This window comes from Triticum dicoccoides, chromosome 2A (assembly GCF_002162155.2).
Source record: "Triticum dicoccoides isolate Atlit2015 ecotype Zavitan chromosome 2A, WEW_v2.0, whole genome shotgun sequence".
Classification (NCBI taxonomy): domain Eukaryota; kingdom Viridiplantae; phylum Streptophyta; class Magnoliopsida; order Poales; family Poaceae; genus Triticum; species Triticum dicoccoides.
The window spans coordinates 181,689,884-181,707,687 of NC_041382.1; the positions used below are offsets into that span (position 1 = coordinate 181,689,884).

The following is a 17,804-nucleotide window of genomic DNA, read 5'->3' on the forward strand; positions in this document are numbered from 1 at the left end:
CCGGAAACATAATACTTGTGTTAATACATAGACAAACCAAACGTCACTAGTATGCCTCTACTTGACTAGCTCATTAATCAAAGATGGTTGTGTTTCCTAACCAAAGACATGTGTTGTCATTTGATTAATGGGATCACATTATTAGGAGAATGATGTGATTGACATGACCCATTCCATTAGCTTAGCACCCGATCGTTTAGTATGTTGCTATTGCTTTCTTCATGACTTATACATGTTCCTATGACTATGAGATTATGCAACTCCCATTTGCTGGAGGAACACTTTGTGTGCTACCAAATGTCACAACGTAACTGGGTGATTATAAAGGAGCTCTACAGGTGTCTCCAAAGGTAAATGTTGGGTTGGCGTATTTCCAGATTAGGATTTGTCACTCCGATTGTCGGAGAGGTATCTCTGGGCCCTCTCGGTAATGCACATCACATAAGCCTTGCAAGCATTGCAACTAATGAGTTAGTTGCGAGATGATGTATTACGAAATGAGTAAATAGACTTGCCGGTAACGAGATTGAACTAGGTATTGAGATACCGACGATCGAATCTCGGGCAAGTAATATACCGATGACAAAGGGAACAACGTATGTTGTTATGCGGTCTGACTGATAAAGATCTTCGTAGAATATGTAGGAGCCAATATGAGCATCCAGGTTCCGCTATTGGTTATTGACTGGAGACATGTCTCGGTCATGTCTACATTGTTCTCGAACCCGTAGGATCCGCACGCTTAAGGTTTCGATGACAGTTATATTATGAGTTTATGAGTTTTTATGTACCGAAGTTAGTTCGGAGTCCCAGATGTGATCACGGACATAACGAGGAGTCTCGAAATGGTCGAGACATAAAGATTGATATATTGGACGGCTATATTCGGACACAGGAAGTGTTCCGGATGATTTCGGAGAAAACCGGAGTACCGGAGGGTTACCGGAACCCCCCCGGGAGAAGTAATGGGCCATATGGGCCTTAGTGGAGAAAGAGAAGGGCAGCCAGGGTGGGTCGCGCGCCTCCTCCCCCCTGGTCCGAATTGGACTAGGAGAGGGGGGGCGGCACCCCCCCCTTCCTTCTCCTTCCCCACTTCCTTCCCCCTCCTAGTAGGAGTCCTACTCCTACTAGGAGGAGGACTCCTCCTTGGCGCGCCTATAGGGTCGGCCGGCCTCCTCCCCTTGCTCCTTTATATACGGGAGCAGGGGGCACCCCTAGACACACAAGTTGATCCACGTGATCGTTTTCTTAGCCGTGTGCGGTGCCCCCTTCCACCATAATCCTCGATAATATTGTAGCGGTGCTTAGGCAAAGCCCTCCGACGGTAGAACATCAAGATCGTCACCACGCCGTCATGCTGACGGAACTCTTCCCCGACACTTTGCTGGATCGGAGTCCGGGGATCGTCATCGAGCTGAACGTGTGCTAAAACTCGAAGGTGCCGTAGTTTCGGTGCTTGATCGGTCGGGCCGTGAAGACGTACGACTACATCAACCGCGTTGTGCTAATGCTTCCGCTGTCGGTCTACAAGGGTATGTAGATCACACTCTCCCCTCTCGTTGCTATGCATCACCATGATCTTGCGTGTGCGTAGGAATTTTTTTGAAATTACTACGTTTCCCAACAGTACCCCCAAACGATCGGGGACGGAGCCAAAAAACCTAATTCCACCGCCACAACTTTCTGTATCCACGAGATCCCATCTTGGGGCCTGTTCCGGAGCTCCGCCGGAGGAGGCATCAATCACGGAGGGCTTCTACATCATCATCCAAGCCCCTCCGATGAAGTGTGAGTAGTTTACTTCAGACCTATGGTTCCATAGCTAGTAGCTAGATGGCTTCTTCTCTCTTTTTGGATCTCAATACAATGTTCTCCCCCTCTCTCGTGGAGATCTATTCGATGTAATCTTCTTTTTGCGTTGTGTTTGTTGAGACCGATGAATTGTGGGTTATCTTTGCAAGTCTCTTTGAATTATCAGTTTGGTTTGGCCTACTAGATTGGTTGTTCTTGCCATGGGAGAAGTGCTTAGCTTTGGGTTCAATCTTGCGGTGTCCTTTTCTAGTGACAGAAGGGGTAGCAAGGCACGTATTGTATTGTTGCCATCGAGGATAACAAGATGGGGTTTTTATCATATTGCATGAAACTATCCCTCTACATCATGTCATCTTGCTTAAGGTGTTGCTCTGATTTTAACTTAATACTCTAGATGCATGCTGGATAGCGGTCGATGAGTGGAGTAATAGTAGTAGATGCAGAATCGTTTCGGTCTACTTGTCTCGAACGTGATGCCTATATACATGATCATACCTAGATATTCTCATAACTATGCTCAATTCTGTCAATTGCTCAACAGTAATTTGTTCACCCACAGTAGAATACTTATGCTCTTGAGAGAAGCCACTAGTGAAACCTATGGCCCCCGGGTCTCTTTCTCATCATATCAATCTCCATCACTTTACTATTGCTTTGCTTTTGCTTTGCTTTTACTTTATTTACTTTGCATCTCTATACCAGAGTACCAAAAAAATATTTATCATCTCTATCAGATCTCACTTTTGTAAGTGACCGTGAAGGGATTGACAACCCCTAAGTGCGTTGGTTGCGTTGAGCTATTGTTTTTGTGTAGGTACGAGGGACTCGAGCGTAGCCTCCTACTGGATTGATACCTTGGTTCTCAAAAACTGAGGGAAATACTTACGCTACTTTGCTGCATCATCCCTTCCTCTTCGGGGAAATCCAACGCAGTGCTCAAGAGGTAGCATCGTGCCTCGTGCTCGTGCCTCCCGTGGGCGGCTACAATGCGGCAGAGGCCTCACCGCCCCCTACTACTCCTACCGTCGGCCAGGCCATCCCTCTACTCACCCACACCCCCTATTATTCTGCTGCGACGGCAGCCTCACACCGCAGCGAACCAGTGAACCATCGTACTCCTCTCCGTGTGGGCATCCACTGCCGCGTCTTTCCCGGCTACGCGTCGTCCCCTTCCAGGAAAGTAATGTCATGGAAATCGATCAACCACGGTCACATGAACCAAGTTCTAGTAGAGCTTTTGAGCCATTTATTTTTTATTATCCATTTCCTTTAATCAAGTAAGAATAAGTCCTTCCTTTTTAGCAGAAATGTATTCGACTTTTTAACCATGCTACATGCACAAAATAATGGAATTTCCCTATCTAATACGAATGAATCACACATACATACATACATACATACATACATACATACATACATACATACATACATACATACATACATATGTTTCTCAATAAAAAACCCAAAAAATTATCTAGCTTCCAAAGTTGAATTGTTGTTTCCTGATGATTGCCACTCCCAGACGAGTTTCATACAATGCAGGGGAAAAACATGAGATTCTTCACTGTGAAACTCATGAGCTAGTTGTGGAGCAGTTCTAGCAGGAGTCTATATGGCAGACAATTCTTAATACACAAATCATAGTGACTAATTTTATATTGATCAGGCACAGTGAATGGCACGTCCCGTAGTGTCCCAGTGTGAGAAGGGAGATTGGGATGAGCGTAACAGGGAGAAGACTTTTACTGTAGGCAGGAGTTACACGACTTCTCATGCAGTTCCCGCATGAGATCGTGGTAGACATCGCCGTTGCCGAAGATTTTGCCGCGTCGCAACCTCAGACTGCCGTCCACAAGCGCCCATGTTCTGAGACGATGTCCATTGTCCGCCTAAACGACAGGATGGGTCTGCTTCCTTGGTAGGCGACGAACAGCCAGTACGGCCGATCATGGAGGGAAGAACGAAAGTGGTAGACCACATAGGTGGCGGCGGCGAGTGAAGGAGAACCGACGAGGAAGAGGATCGGCTGCTTTGGGCCCGGGATTGATTACCATATATGATTTTGTTTTGTCAATTACCACATATGCTTTTTTTGCCAATTACCATATATGAATTGATTGCGTGGTTACGAAAGAAGAGAGGTTGATTACCATAGGCAAATTAATTGTGTTGCCAAAGATTTGACAATTACCATATATTATTTGCCAATTATCGTATATGAATTGATTGCGTGGTTACCAAAGAAGAGGCTGATTACATAGGCAAATTAATTGTGTTGCCAAAGATTAATTAGATTTGTCTGTCCGGATGAAAACTATTGTAGAAAACCAGGAGGGGGGAAAACCGGTGCATGGGAGTAAAAACAGGGAGGGGAGGGAGGAAAACCGGTGCATGGGGAGGAAAATCGGGGAGGGGTGGGACGAAGAGTGGGACGAAATTTTGACGTAAGAAGGGAAACGGAACGCTCCGTTTCTTTTAGGTAATAGAGATGGGTAGTTTCTTTTGTCGGTATGGTCTTACTTGGAGCAGGTTGTATGCGATGCGTGGTGGGTCGTTGTGATGTTGTTACACATTGCAATGTTGGTGTTCACATGTGGTGTTCTCATCAGTCTTATGTAGATGCCACGATTACCTACTAATAGGCACATACAACCAACAAAGTACACTCTTATTAATGCCCCTCCCCCAAGACCCCATCCATCATAGCTCATCATTTCTAGGAAGCTTTGTAACTTAGTAGACATCATTAACATCAAAATCCTCATTAGGGGAAAAATGTGCTTTCAAGTTCAGTCCACACTCCACCCCAATCTCTCTAATACATTTAGAACCCACTAGACCCCTCCAACTTAAAAAAATCATATCATGTAATGGTGCTCCCATGGCTACCGCAACTACACATGTGTAGCGTTGGTTGCTTGATTGAGTTTCTTCTCCACAATATTGCAAGTGTATGGTATATTATACCACTAAACCAATACAGCTAAATTATTTTTGCGGTACTGTGATGCACTTGCATTATGCTAGTTTTACCAAGTAAATGAGAAAGTCTCTTATTTAATCATGGCCCTCATACTAGTGTGAGATCCCAATGACTCAATAAAAAAGGTTACACGATAACCCCTGGGAATCCTAGCTTTATTTATTGTCCTTTTGGAGGCCTGCCAATGCTCGACAACCTTTGCTCGTAGGACTACAACATGTTATCACACCTATAGAACACAATAATCATTTAATTGTTTGTCATCAATTCCAAAACATACTTTGGGGGCATAGATGCACTTTCAAAATCAAAGGAGGCCGGAGGCACTATGCCTACATTGTTCTAGACGGCTTTGGAATTGGGGCATGAGAAGAATAGGTGGCAGCAATCTTCCAAGGGTGGGAGCATCTTGGATAGACGATGTTTTCCAGGGTGTTTAAGTCAAATATGCACAAAAGCATTGAATTTTTTTAATCTGATACAGACGATTGAGTATCACATGGTGTAGGCATTACTATCTTCATCCTCCTAGCGCATTAGGATGCAATATGAGTTCCTCGATAAGACTTGGCCATGCGAAAGAACTATTTGGGACTCCCTCTCTTTCAAACAAAAATATACTGAAGAACTGTAAGCGATGCTCGACTAGGAAGAGGCATGCCTTCGGTTATCGTGTGTTCAGAACACTTACTTAGGTTCTCACCTCTTAGGGTCAAACACTTATACCGTCTCTTTTTAATAGTTTTATGTTTAGTGTTGCCCGTAAAAATCAGTTTCATGTACTTTCATCGCTAGAGGCATGGCATCAAGAAGTGATAGTATAGAAAAAATGATGTAGGAGAAAATAGCAATTGAGCACTTTGATGACACTCATTTAAGTTTTTTTATTCATTATACTTAACCGTGAAATCTGTTCTTGTTAAAAAAATTGATGTAACTAACACTTTATGTTTGAGACTCGTGTACTTTCATCGCAGAAAGCAAGGCATCTAGAAGTGATAGTTGTGAAATATGAAATTGGAGAACATAGCATTTGAACACTCTGATGTCGTTTATTTCAATTTTTTGATTTTTTGTACTTAACAATGAAATATATTTGTTGTCAAAAAATTGGTGTAACTGATACTCTATATTTGAGACTCGTATATCTTTACCGCTAGAGGCAAGGCATCGAGAAGCGAAGTTCTAAAAGTGATAGCATGGGAAAGACGAAGTTAGAGAAGATATCATTTAAGCACCTTGATGACGATCATTTCAGCTTTTTGATCCGTTGTACTTAATCATGAAATATGTTTGTATACCTGCAAAAGGAGAAAAAAAAACATGTTAACAATGTGTTTATTTTTTTAAAGAAAAAACACTGCTGTTTCTTGAAACTTAGAAACTCGTTGGGCCGACATACAACGAGCGTCTGGGGGAGCTCATGGGCCGACCCAGCAACTCGGGTGACCGCTAAGGGCATCTCCAGCCGTTGGCCTCCTAGGAGGGACAAAAAATCGCCCCTGGAGGCGCACCGGCGCTAAACCGCGCATTGGGGGCGTGATGTCCCCCCAGTCGCGGCGCCCACGGTTAGTCAAAAAAGTCAAATACGGCGCAAAAACGACTCAAATTTAACGCAAACATTGGCGAGTTCGTTCAAACTTAAACATATTTTACAAAAAAAAGAAAAAACTACCGCGGGCTACCCCCGCCGTCTCCCTCGCCGCCCGCCTCGCCTCGCCGCCCGCCCACGCGATTCTACATGCCGAGGAGGCTGTAGAACCGCGTGTAGTCACCGTCGTCGTCGTCGTCGTCGCCCCCGCCTACGCCTCCGCCGTCCCTGCTGCATCCCTCCCCCGGTTGGCGCGGCGGGTTGGACGGTTTGGGGGCGTCGTCGTCGTCGTTGTCGAGGACCACGATGCCGTGCTCGTCCTCGCGCCCACGCTTGCGGGCGGCGATCTCCTCCAGGGCCCGGCGTTGCCGGACCATCTCGTCGCGGAGGTAGTCGTCCCGCGCCCACCGCAGGGCGTCCTCGTCGGAGAAGCCGCGCAGGGCTATCTCCTCGTACTCCGCGGGGAGGCCGGGCTCCGGCTTGGGCTCGACGAGGATGAAGCGGCCAGTGGGTGAGGAGGCGTTAGCGCCGATGCGGACGCCAGAGCTGCGGGTGCGCGCGCTGACCGGCGTGCCCTGGGGCTCCGGCTTGACGGGGCGGAGGCAGGGCGAGCCGCCGGACGAGGAGGAGGACCCCCCGGTCTCCATGCGCCTCGGGGTCCAGGAGCTTCCCCGTCGGCGTGAGAAGGAAGGGGGGGTACTCGAGGTGCGACGTGTTGCCGCCCTCGATGTACTCGAGGACGGCCTCCAACGTGCGCCCGGACACGCCCCACCACCGACGTCGGCCGGCGGCGTTGAGCCTGCCGGAGGGCTCTACGCCGTTGGTGGCCTCGAGTTGCTGGGCGTGACGGCGGCGGAAATAAGGGTCCCAGAGCGGGCTGTCGGGGACGTACCGTGGCCCCTCCCTCGCCGCACGCGGCAGGTTCGAGCGGATGCGTGCGATCTCCGCACGCCGCCCCGCGCCGGTGGGTACCGGGGGCACCGGCACGCCGCCGGCGCTGATCCTCCACGCCGCGGGCACCCGCATGTCCGGCGGGACCGGGTACTCGGCCTCGTAAAGGAGGCGAGCCTCGTCCTCGTGAAGATGGCGGCGGCCGAAGCCGTTCGCCGCCGCGCCGTCGCCTGGGAAGCGCTTGGCCATGGGTGATGAACTGGAGACGGCGAGAGAGAGGAGAGGGGGAACGACGACGGCGAGAGAGTGTGAGATCACCGAGCTCGCTGGGGCGCGTCTTATATAGACCGAGGCGCCGCCCGTACGCGTGCCCGCCGTGTGTACGTGTGGAGGGCGAGGGACGCGCGTCATCCGGCCTTCACTGCGCCGCCCGTGAGGCATCAATGGCGCAGGCTGACCGACGCGGCAGCGCGGCAGCTTTGGTATTGATTCGCCGCGGGAAACGAGGCGATGAAAACGACGAAGGGCCGAGAAGTGAGCCGTGTCGCTGACGCGGCGGGCCCGTGGCTTTTTCGCACCAAAACAGTTCGCCCGGCGCCCCCGGGCGTCCCCAGCGCGTCGGGTTCGGCCTGGGTCCGCCGGCACTGTTTTCGGTCCAGGCCGGCGAAAATCGGGTTTCTGAGGGCGCGACTGGACTGATTTTTCGGCGACGGCGCAAAAAAAACGTCTGGAAAGGTCTTCGTGGGGCGCGGCTGGAGATGCCCTAACCGGCGGGACGGCGGTCGTTTCTGACCAGGCAGACCACCAACAAATCCAGGAGCGGAGGGGCGATCAAAGGTGGGGCGGAAGCGCCGATCTCCCCCGATTCCATGAGCAGGAGCAGCGGCGGCGGCCGCGGGAGACAACAACCCGAGGCCGAATCTGCGGCCGTGCCCGTCCCGGGGCCCTGCGCCTCGACCCATCGGGCTCTCGCGGAGTGCCACCGCCGTGCCGCCCGCGGCCCGCTGCAGCCCGAGGTGCTGTGCCGGCACCTCAACCGGGCCCTGGCCGAGTGCGTGGTGAGCATGTGCTGCCCCGGCGAGACCGACGCCGTGCGCACGCTCTGCGGCAGCTCCGGCACCGCGCTCAAGCGCTCCCAGTGCGAGCGCGCGCGCATCGACCTCTCCCTCTGCCTCGAGGCCCATACATGACCTAGGCAACCCAAAACCAATGTCATCCGGTACATTCATATGCTGTTTTGTTGTATGATTTCCTGTAAATTCACTGATGTTGGAGATGTGGCCTGGTTCGGGAACACCCCTTTATGCATAGAGTGTATAGTAAGATAAGAGAGGATCCAGGGACTCTGGAGACAAGACGTGTTCTTGTTACTAAATAACTTCAATTCCAAATGCACGTTTCTAATCATGAATTACTAACTATTATCAGCTTACTGGATAATAGATTCGTTTATCTCCTTGTAACCTTGAAACAATGAATATTGTCTTTCATTTGCCCTTTCATCTCTCTCATTTTTCTGATTCATGCAGCAGTTATAGCTAGTGTTGCTGATTAGTGATTACAGTATGTGATTTAAATGTCGAAGCATGATTTCTGCTGAAATCTTACATGGCTATCTTCGGGCTTCCACATAACTGTGTTACTATGAAACCTTGTGCGGTGAAATTTTGTCCAAGTAAAAGTTTGTAGAGAAAAATATAAACATCTACAATACCAAATAAATATCAGTAGATATACTATGAAATATTTTTTAGTGTATTTATTTGATTTTTTAATAGATGTCCATGTTTTTCTATAAGCTTGGCCAAACTTCAAATAGTTTGACTTATAACAAAACATATATTTTGGGAAAGAGGCAATATGACGACAGCAGCACATTGATAGATTCTTTTTTGGGTAAAGGTTTATAGGTTTTTACTTAACTCTGATCCAATGTATGATTTATTAAAGCTAAAGCTTTCAGATCGTCAGTTGTCCCTAAAAGAAAGAACACACGAAATTTGGTTCTTTTCAACTGTGAAAAGAGAGCTCTGAGGGCCATAAGTTCACTCCAGCCTTGATAACTACCCCCTCCGTCCCATAATATAAATAGCTTGCAAAACGATCTTATATTATGGGACGGAGGGACCGAGGGAGTAGTAGTTAGTTAGTCGCCTCTATGTTAGAAATACTAAAGATATTTTACCAGTTCCATATTCTCATTTCTCATCAATATCCTTTTTGATTAATTTATTTGACACTTTGTATCATTAAATTCAACATTTCTACCACCAATAGTGTATTCAAAGCATAAACGACATCACCCATAGTAGGCTCTATCTTGGCTTTGTAGCTTCATGCACTTGAGATTTTTGGGGGTCCGTCGTGAGGGTAGTGATGTTCTGGTAACCAGTTACGAAAATTGCAAGGATGCAGCAGAAATTAGACTTTTAGAGGCAGCAATCATGACCCTGACAGCAAAAACAGGTATCTTGCATTTGCTATTCTGAGATGAACAAACAATATGTTTGCTTTTGTTGGCTGGTCATGCACCATTGAGATTATCCATGACTTGAATTCCTTATAACCATCGGCTGTGTCCAATGTCTCTAGCTGACATCGGGTGAGTGTGCGCCGGCTGGAGCTGGGTGGCACATCGCATCAGTGTCTTAGTTTCACTGCGAACTCTGCTATGAAATCCTTGGTTTGACCAAAGCTTTTACTTATGCAGAAAAGCTTACAAGGTAATTTCAATATGGAGTTCTGTACATATTTCTTCTCTGTTATTAAACTTTAAAGGCCTGTTAGTATCTTCCCCATCAAAGTATTTGTTGATCTGATGTATCTGGATGTAAACTCCGCCTATGTCTTCTAGGCATAGCCGGTCCCAAGCCCGGGTAAAGGAGGAGGGTTGTGATAGGCTTGGCGAGCCAACGTAAAAACTAGCCAGTCCCATAGGTATGAAACCCATTTGAGCGAGAATAGTACTAGGATGGGTGACCTCCTAGGAAGTCCTCGTGAAAGGGTTTCATATCAAAGGGTTGTGATAGGCTTGGCGAGCCAACCGTAAAAACTAGCCAGTCTTTTGGGTATGAAACCCATTTGGGCGAGAGTAGTACTAGGATGGGTGACCTCCTGGGAAGTCCTCATGAAAGGGTTTCATATCTAGCCTACCCCAACTTGTTTGGGATAAAAGGCTTCGTAAGTAAGTAATGTATCTGGATGTATTTAAAGCTAACCTCATATGGTGCCATGCTTGTAAAAGTTTGGTTGTTATTGGTGTGCATCGATCTGTTGAAGCAAAGTTAGATTTTGGCTGCTTCTCCGTCCATTTGTTGGCCGTGCATCTGGCCTTCTATTTCCCTAAAGCCATTTTGCTCAAAATCTGGATCCCTCGTGCCAGACCTTCGATTGTTATAATTTTGACTTCCGATATGATTTTGCGTTGTACATCCGTCCTGGCAATTGAAGCGTACCCGTTACATTTGCTATCAAGATAAATGAGTGGATGGAAAGTTTACTCCTATATATAATGCGGTCTTCCTCTTGTCAATATAATTGCACCTGTCATGGTTTGATATCAGGAGGTTTGAGTGGATGAAAAAATATTCCAAAAATCATTTCAATCAAAGGAGTTGTACGTGTTTTTAGATGAAAAAAAACTTGATAGCCAGGAAAAAACAAAATAATTTCACAAGAAGTTTAAGTGGATGGAATGTAGATGAATCCCAAGGAAAAATTCCCAAGGATTCCAATCTTGTGAATCAAACAACCAGTATAGAAAAAATCCTAAATATCCAATTCCTCAGTCATGTAGGGATTAGAATCAAAGGAGGCATGTAGGAGTTTGGTAGCACATGAAAAACAAAACAACCAATATAAAAATACTTTCTTGTCCACCTTGGGCCACATACGGGTCGTGAATACAATATTTTTCAGTCTCCCGCTCCCCAACCTAGGTGACAGGCGGCGGCTAATCTACCCTACTCCTCGGCGAATCCAAGGACCCCATCTCCCTTCGTCTGTAGCTTCGGTGTCGGGAGGAGGCGGGGACCCTAGGGCTTTGGTCTGATGGTGGTTGGGCTCAAAATAAATTTAGCGTTTTTCCATTCTATGGTGGCGAGATGATGGTGTCGCCGTTGGCATGGAATAAAGTATTCTCGCCTCGCCCTCATTCCAATGATGTTTCTTCGTGTCGTCGGGAGGCGTGTGGAAGATGATGTGTCCCTAGATTTGTTCTCCGAGTTTTTCTTTTCTGCAGGGTTTCTCGATCGTGTCTTCGTATGGAGCAAACAATGTGGATGTATGTCTTACTCCAACTCTAGTTCTAACCAGGAAGGTTGGCTAGCCTCATCAGGAAGCATATGAGATTAGGGTTCCCCGACCTCGTCTAGCCGGAATTGGGGTATTCTATAAGCTCTCTTCATCATTTTCTTCATCCAGGCAGCGATCTACTACGCAGATCATGTCTGCGCGCGTCTTCTGGTCTACATCGACAACTTTCTGGTCATTGCTTCTACAAGCTCCTGGGTTTAAATATGTTTGCTTCGTTGTAACGGAGGCCTAAAGGCGGCAACGAGCTTTGGCCCGACATGTCGTAGGTGCATGAAGGAGGAGCAAGATTTTGATGCCCTCAAAGTTTTGGATGTGTTTTTAAATTTCTGCAAGGGTATTTTTAATGTATTTGTGCTACTTTATATGTGACATTTGGTGTTTTTGCATACAAAAGCTAGATTCAACGCCAAAAATCCTATTAAATTCTGTTGAATCAAAGAAGGCCTAAAAATCCTAGTCGAAGGAGCACATATTTTTGTGGGTCAGCCTGATAAATTTTCTATTTGCCGCATAATGCGACAAACTGCCGGTGCTAGGCGAGTGGCCGAGTGACGGGTTGGCCCATTTTGCGTAGATAGATAAGGTACTACACTATTCGGTTTTTGGGAACCTATCAGAAGGTTCCTGACTAGTTTTGGGGTTCCTGTCCTTTTTTTCAATGGTTTTTCTTTTACTGTTTTCTTTTTCAAAAGTTTCCCTTTTTTAAATGTTTGGATGTTTTAAAAATGGTTACAGATTACAAAAATATTCCCTTTTAAAAATTGCTCAAGATATTGAAATAATGTTTCGAATTTTAAAAAACGTAAATTCAAAAAATGTTCACGAATTTCAAAAAATTCTTGTGTTTTTAATTTTTTTTCAGGAATTTCATAAAAATTCCCTTTTTCATAGTTTGTTTGGGAATCTTCAAAAGATGTTAGCCTTTTTTCAAGAAATCTTCTTGATTCTGGAAAAATATTTGCATTTAAAAAATGGTTTATTTTTTCAAATGATGTTCAAAAATTTGATTTTTTTAAATTTTCACAAACTATTTGAGCTTATCAATAAACTTGAATTTAGAAAATTAATTGTTCTAAATATTTATAAATTGTTCACATTTTTCAAAAAATGTTCAATATTTGGAAAACATAGGGTTTTAAAAAATGTTCACAAGCTTGAAAAATATTTGCGTTTGAAAATGTATTCACCTTTTTCCAATGTTGATCGCATTTTTTAACAGAAATGTTAACGCCCACACGTGTGGGCGTTGACCATCTCGACCACACGCATCCATCACCGTCCAGTACTATATGCACGAATCTTGACACAATCTGGCTGATTTTCTGTATCACATAGGACAAGGCGTGTGTGTGGTGTGTGACATAGTTCGCCCACACATCCGTTTTACCATATGGAGGGGCCGGTGTGTGGGCGTTTAGCAGTTCACCCACACACCAGTTTTCAGTCACGCATAAGGGCTGGTGTGTGGGCATTTGCCATCTCGCCCACACGCCCGTCTCCTCTCCCACACGTAAGCTGCTAGTTGCCATGTGTTTTTGCAGCGCACGTGGCAACTGTCTCTAGTGTGCTTTATAAGCAGATGGCAACTCTCTTTTTTTACCCGAGTTGCCATGTGTTTTTGCAGGGTACACGGCAACTGCCTAGTGTGCACGTAAGCAGATGGCAACTGTCTTTTACCGAGTTGCCATGTGTTTTTGCATGGTACATGGCAACTGCCCTAACGTGCACGTACATGGCAACTGCCCTAACGTGCACGTAAGCAGATGGCAACTCTTCCTTTTTACATGGCAACTGCCCTAACATGCTTGTGAGCACATGGCAACTCTCTCAACCGTCTAGTGTTAGTATGTGACAACTCCTAAAGTTATGAAATCATGGCAACTACATTAGATCAGACCATACATGGCAACTACAGTTGAGCAACCATGGCAACTGCAGTTGTCCGACATGGCAACCGTAGTTCAGCGACATGGCAACTGCAGATAAACGAACATGGACGAGGGTCTGGACCATGGCAACTGCGGGCGCGCGGTGGGCGTCACGCGTCGCGTGCGGGACCAGAAGGATACGAGGCCTGACATACGGGCGTGTGGGCGTTATCAACTTCGCCCACACGCACACGTGTGAGAGGGTTCAGAAGGGAAAAAAAGATGTGTGTGGGCATTAATTGTTTTGCCCACACATAGATGTGTGGGCTGGTTGCTGTCCATGCCACACGAGGCGTGTGGCACAACTACCCAATACACCACACGTGTGACAGTTATTGGGACCCTTTTTTAAACCTACTACAGTGAACCAAACAGCAGATACGTCTACGGTGAAAAACCTGTAGACACAGTGAAATTGGTCGCTATAGTGTGCGCTACGCCATCGTGCGCGGCTCGAGATTACCTCCGTCTGGTTTTATCAATCCTTCTTGTATTTTAAGTTAAACTTTACGGAGTTGCTAAAAATCAGTCTGACTGAGATTTTGCGAAATCTCAGTCGACTGGCCAGCTGTTCGATCGATGTTTGATTGTAGATTCGCGCTGGGGCGCTTTGCCCTTTGTTTCGGCCTGTATAATACACGGACCGGCCCGTTTACTTGTCTTTCTGTTGGAGCGTTGTCTAATGCTTGGGGCCGGCCTGGATTCGTGCGAGCATGTCGCTTTTTTGTAGGCTGGGGCAAAGTGCTGGGGGTGCAGTAAATAAAGGGGGTGAAGAGGATGTGGGACTCGTGGTAATTAAGAGGAGGGGAACGGCAAGTCAGTTCATTTCTTCCTTCTCTCTCTATTCTTCTCTGTCAAATCTGAAGATCTGCAGCGGAACGAAGAAATCGATGTGCTCCTCCACGGCCAGCGAGAGAACAGGCGGTGCTGCTGATGGAATAAGTGCCACCCCCTCCTTTTCTTGTTGTTTGTTTTGTTGGCGAGATGTAGTAGATCTGAGGGGATTTTGGGTTTCATTTTTTGTTTGGATCAAGTCCAGATTAGGAGCTTGAAGCATAGAATCGCTCCCCCTTTTTAATCAAACAGTGGCATGTAGTGTGTCCTCTTTTTTGTATGATTTTTCTTTTAGACTTTTGCCGAATCCATTTTCGTGAAATCAGTAGCATGTTTGAGGATTATTACGTACTGAACCCAAACCCTCTCATATCTATTACTGAACCTATCACTAGGAGTGGCTCAGTCCCTTGTTTTGTTTTATTTTATATTTTGCTGAAACCCATTTAATCAATAGCATGTTTTTGAAATCTTTTCTCTGTATACGAGAGAGATTATTACTGAATCTATCACTAGGAGTGGGCATGTTTATTTGTTTTGTCATATTTTTTGTTGAACCCCTATTAATAAGTAGCAGTAGCATGTTTTTTCAGTTTTCTTGCTGAAACCCTATGAATCAGTACCATGTTCAATTTTTTTGTCTGGGATCAAGATAATGATTACTAAATGCATCACTAGCAGTGGTATGTCGATTTCTTCCATGTGTTCACACATTTTTTGTTTTAATTTGGTCTTTTGATAGATTCATCTTTTTATCTCTGCAACCCAATGTAAATATATTTTTGCTCATCAGCCGTCGATGCCAATGATAAATCATCATTATCTTGAAATCCTTTTTTTAAGCATGCAAGTTTCTCACTAAAATCATTAGCTGAATATGTATGCCTCGCACTAGCACAAATTTATCTTTGGCACCATTTTTATGTGCACAGGAGATGGTTTGCACAGTTTGTCTGAGCCCTTGTTGACCGCGAGAGCAGGGGAAGCGGCATCAGTATGTATGTCTGGAAGGAGTTCAAGAAGGGAGGGGGTAACTCCAGAGCCTCTGTTTCTTTTTTATTTGTCTTTTTTCATTTTCTGATCCTTGTTTCTTTTTTAGTGTGTACTCATCATCACATAATATATTGTTGAAGGTTGGCCCTTTCTTTTTTCTCCTTGAGTTTTGAAGCAGAGGGGAGCCCCTAGCTAACTAGTTGTTTACATTTAAATCATTGATTTTTTTATCTAGTGTGTTAAGTTCTTCCTGTGTGGTTAGAGAGGAAAGGACACTTACTGTCATAATAAGGATCTTTTCAGTACAAAAAAACAAGGGGTCATTTTAATAGTGTTTTGTAGCTTGGCTTACTTCCAGAAACCATGGCCATGATTTAACTAGCAGCAACTTTCTTTTGTGTTTTTATTAGTGTTTTACTAGCAACAATCTTTTTGTTAGTGTTTGTAGCTTGGCTTACTTCCAAAAACCATGTATGGTACAATTCATGGGTTACTTTTGCTAGATATTTTTGTTTTTAGTAACTGTATTTTTTACACTGATATGGCTGGTTCATGTTTAAGAGTTCAGTGTATATCTTTTTTAGCCATTTTTTACCCGTGTAGAACGTAGATTTGTAGAATTCACGGGTTGATGTTCATGTTCAACCCATGTAGGATTTTCAATCCAACAGTAGTTAAGAGAATTGGATAACACTCTTTATAGTTATCTATTTTATTATTTATCTGATTCCATGTGAATGTATAATTCAATGGGTTAATGTTCAAAGTGAACTTATTTTTTACTAGTTGATCCATGTAGGAATGTAGTTAACGTTTTCTTTTTGCTTTTTTCGGTCAAAAACAAATAGGTTGTTACATGCAATGAAAGGGTTTGTTCCGACAACCTGACGGGAGATAGGTTGACATTCAAGGCAAACAAACATACATACACTGTGAAGTGTCACAAGGGGCGCAAGCAGAGTGCATTGTATGGGAGAGGGTGGAGAAAGTTTGTTGCACACAACAAGCTGGGGAAGGGTCAGATGGTTTTGTTCTACTTGGACCAACATTCACCAAGGGCGGTTGTTTGCGTGGTCTAGTTTGGAAACACTGAAGATGTTAGGGGGAGGATCAAGTTGTTTTCTGAAACCCTAACTTTATAGTTGACTATCTTCCTCTCGCTTAGCATCAGATCCCCATTTCTCCATGCACATTACCTTTTTAAAATGTTATTTTGTAGCCATTATTTTTTAGTAAAGCATAGTTTCCATTTTGTCGATTTTTTTCCTTCAACAAGGAGTTAGACTATCAGGTCCGACTCATTGGTTTTGATTATTTCCATTCCTATTGATGGAAAAAAATGCAGTTAGGCATTAGTAATTTTTTAGGGTGACGTTAATTAGTAGTAGATGTAGTTCATCTCTTTTGCATTTTCTTGGGATAAGGTGTTAATCAGTAGTAGATGTAATCCTAGTGAACTTTTTAAATGTCATTGTCTTGTAGGGGCTTTTTTAACCACAGAATGCTTTTCTTGGAGCTAATCCTTATGTGAAAAGCATCTTCTTCCACTTTGTTAAGTCATTCGTGTGTGAGCTTTTTTTGTTTTGCATCTATTGCAACCTTAAGTCAATAGTAAAGCTCAATTTTATGTCAAGAAATGCATGCATTTTTTTGTTTTTTGTTTTTTGTTTTTGGCAGTATGATCCCTCACAGCCTTTTACTTTTCTTACTCCACCAACAGGAATGGTGTGCCCAGTTTACCACGCATACTGCCAAAATGAAAATGGTCGGAGATTCGACATCTATGTCTGTGATGCCAACGGAATCTTTCCCGTATAGTACTCCTGTCCACAATTTTCCCTTCTATTTTGTTTGTTCTGAATTTTTCTATTTTTTTACGTTTATTATTGTTCTGTTTTTCCATATCGTCCCATGCTCTGCAAGGAACAAGTTTGCTCAGTTGCCAGGCGGTTATATGAATTTCAAAGCGCACAACCGCGGGTACATTGTGGAAGTGTACAGGGGGGCACAAACTACTCGCCTTGGTGGTGATGACCGGAAGAAGTTCATTGCAGACTTCAAGCTGGGCCATCGGGAGTTGGTCCTTTTCTATATGATTGTACGGATGCCTAGGGCACTTGTCGGAGAGGGCGGCGGGGAAAGAGAGGGGGCCAATCGCATGTCCAACGGCAGTCATGCAATTGCATGTCTTCTAACTTGGTTGCAACTGAGGCTTTGTTTCGTCAAAGGGAGCATGGACAACAAGGCGAGAGGGGGGAGGGTCAGTTGCATGTCCCGCACTAGTCATGCAACTGCAAGTGTCGCCCCCGGTTGCAATTGCATGCCTTCCACCATTATTGCAATTAGGGCTTTGTTTTGTCGGAGGGGCGGTGAGGAGGGGGAGGGGTCAGTTGCATGTCCAACTACAGTCATGCAACTGCATGTCTTCCAACATACTTGCAACTGGGGGCCTTTTCTT

The 17,804-nt window shown here is 45.2% G+C and overlaps 2 protein-coding genes across 7 annotated transcripts in view; both read left to right on the plus strand.

Moving 5' to 3' along the window:
* Positions 1–8,053: 8,053 nt before the first annotated feature.
* Positions 8,054–8,726, plus strand: LOC119359232. Its single transcript, XM_037625521.1, has one exon. The coding sequence runs from the start codon at positions 8,147–8,149 to the stop codon at positions 8,465–8,467; it is 321 nt and encodes a 106-aa protein (XP_037481418.1). The 5' UTR covers positions 8,054–8,146; the 3' UTR covers positions 8,468–8,726.
* A 5,501-nt stretch (positions 8,727–14,227) lies between these two features.
* Positions 14,228–17,804, plus strand: part of LOC119354098 — a 7,864-nt gene continuing 4,287 nt past the window's right edge. For 3 of the 6 annotated variants that reach the window (XR_005170632.1, XR_005170633.1, XM_037620798.1), the window contains exons 1-2: positions 14,229–14,461; positions 15,286–15,383. Coding sequence is in view for 3 of the 6 variants with exons in the window: in XM_037620798.1 (XP_037476695.1) it covers positions 14,233–14,461; positions 15,286–15,383 (327 nt within the window). In the remaining 3 variants the exon portion in view is untranslated. Of the gene's footprint in view, positions 14,462–15,285; positions 15,384–16,194; positions 16,461–17,066; positions 17,159–17,804 lie in introns of all 6 variants that reach the window. The other 3 variants (XR_005170634.1, XM_037620801.1, XM_037620799.1) reach the window with 3 other exon arrangements.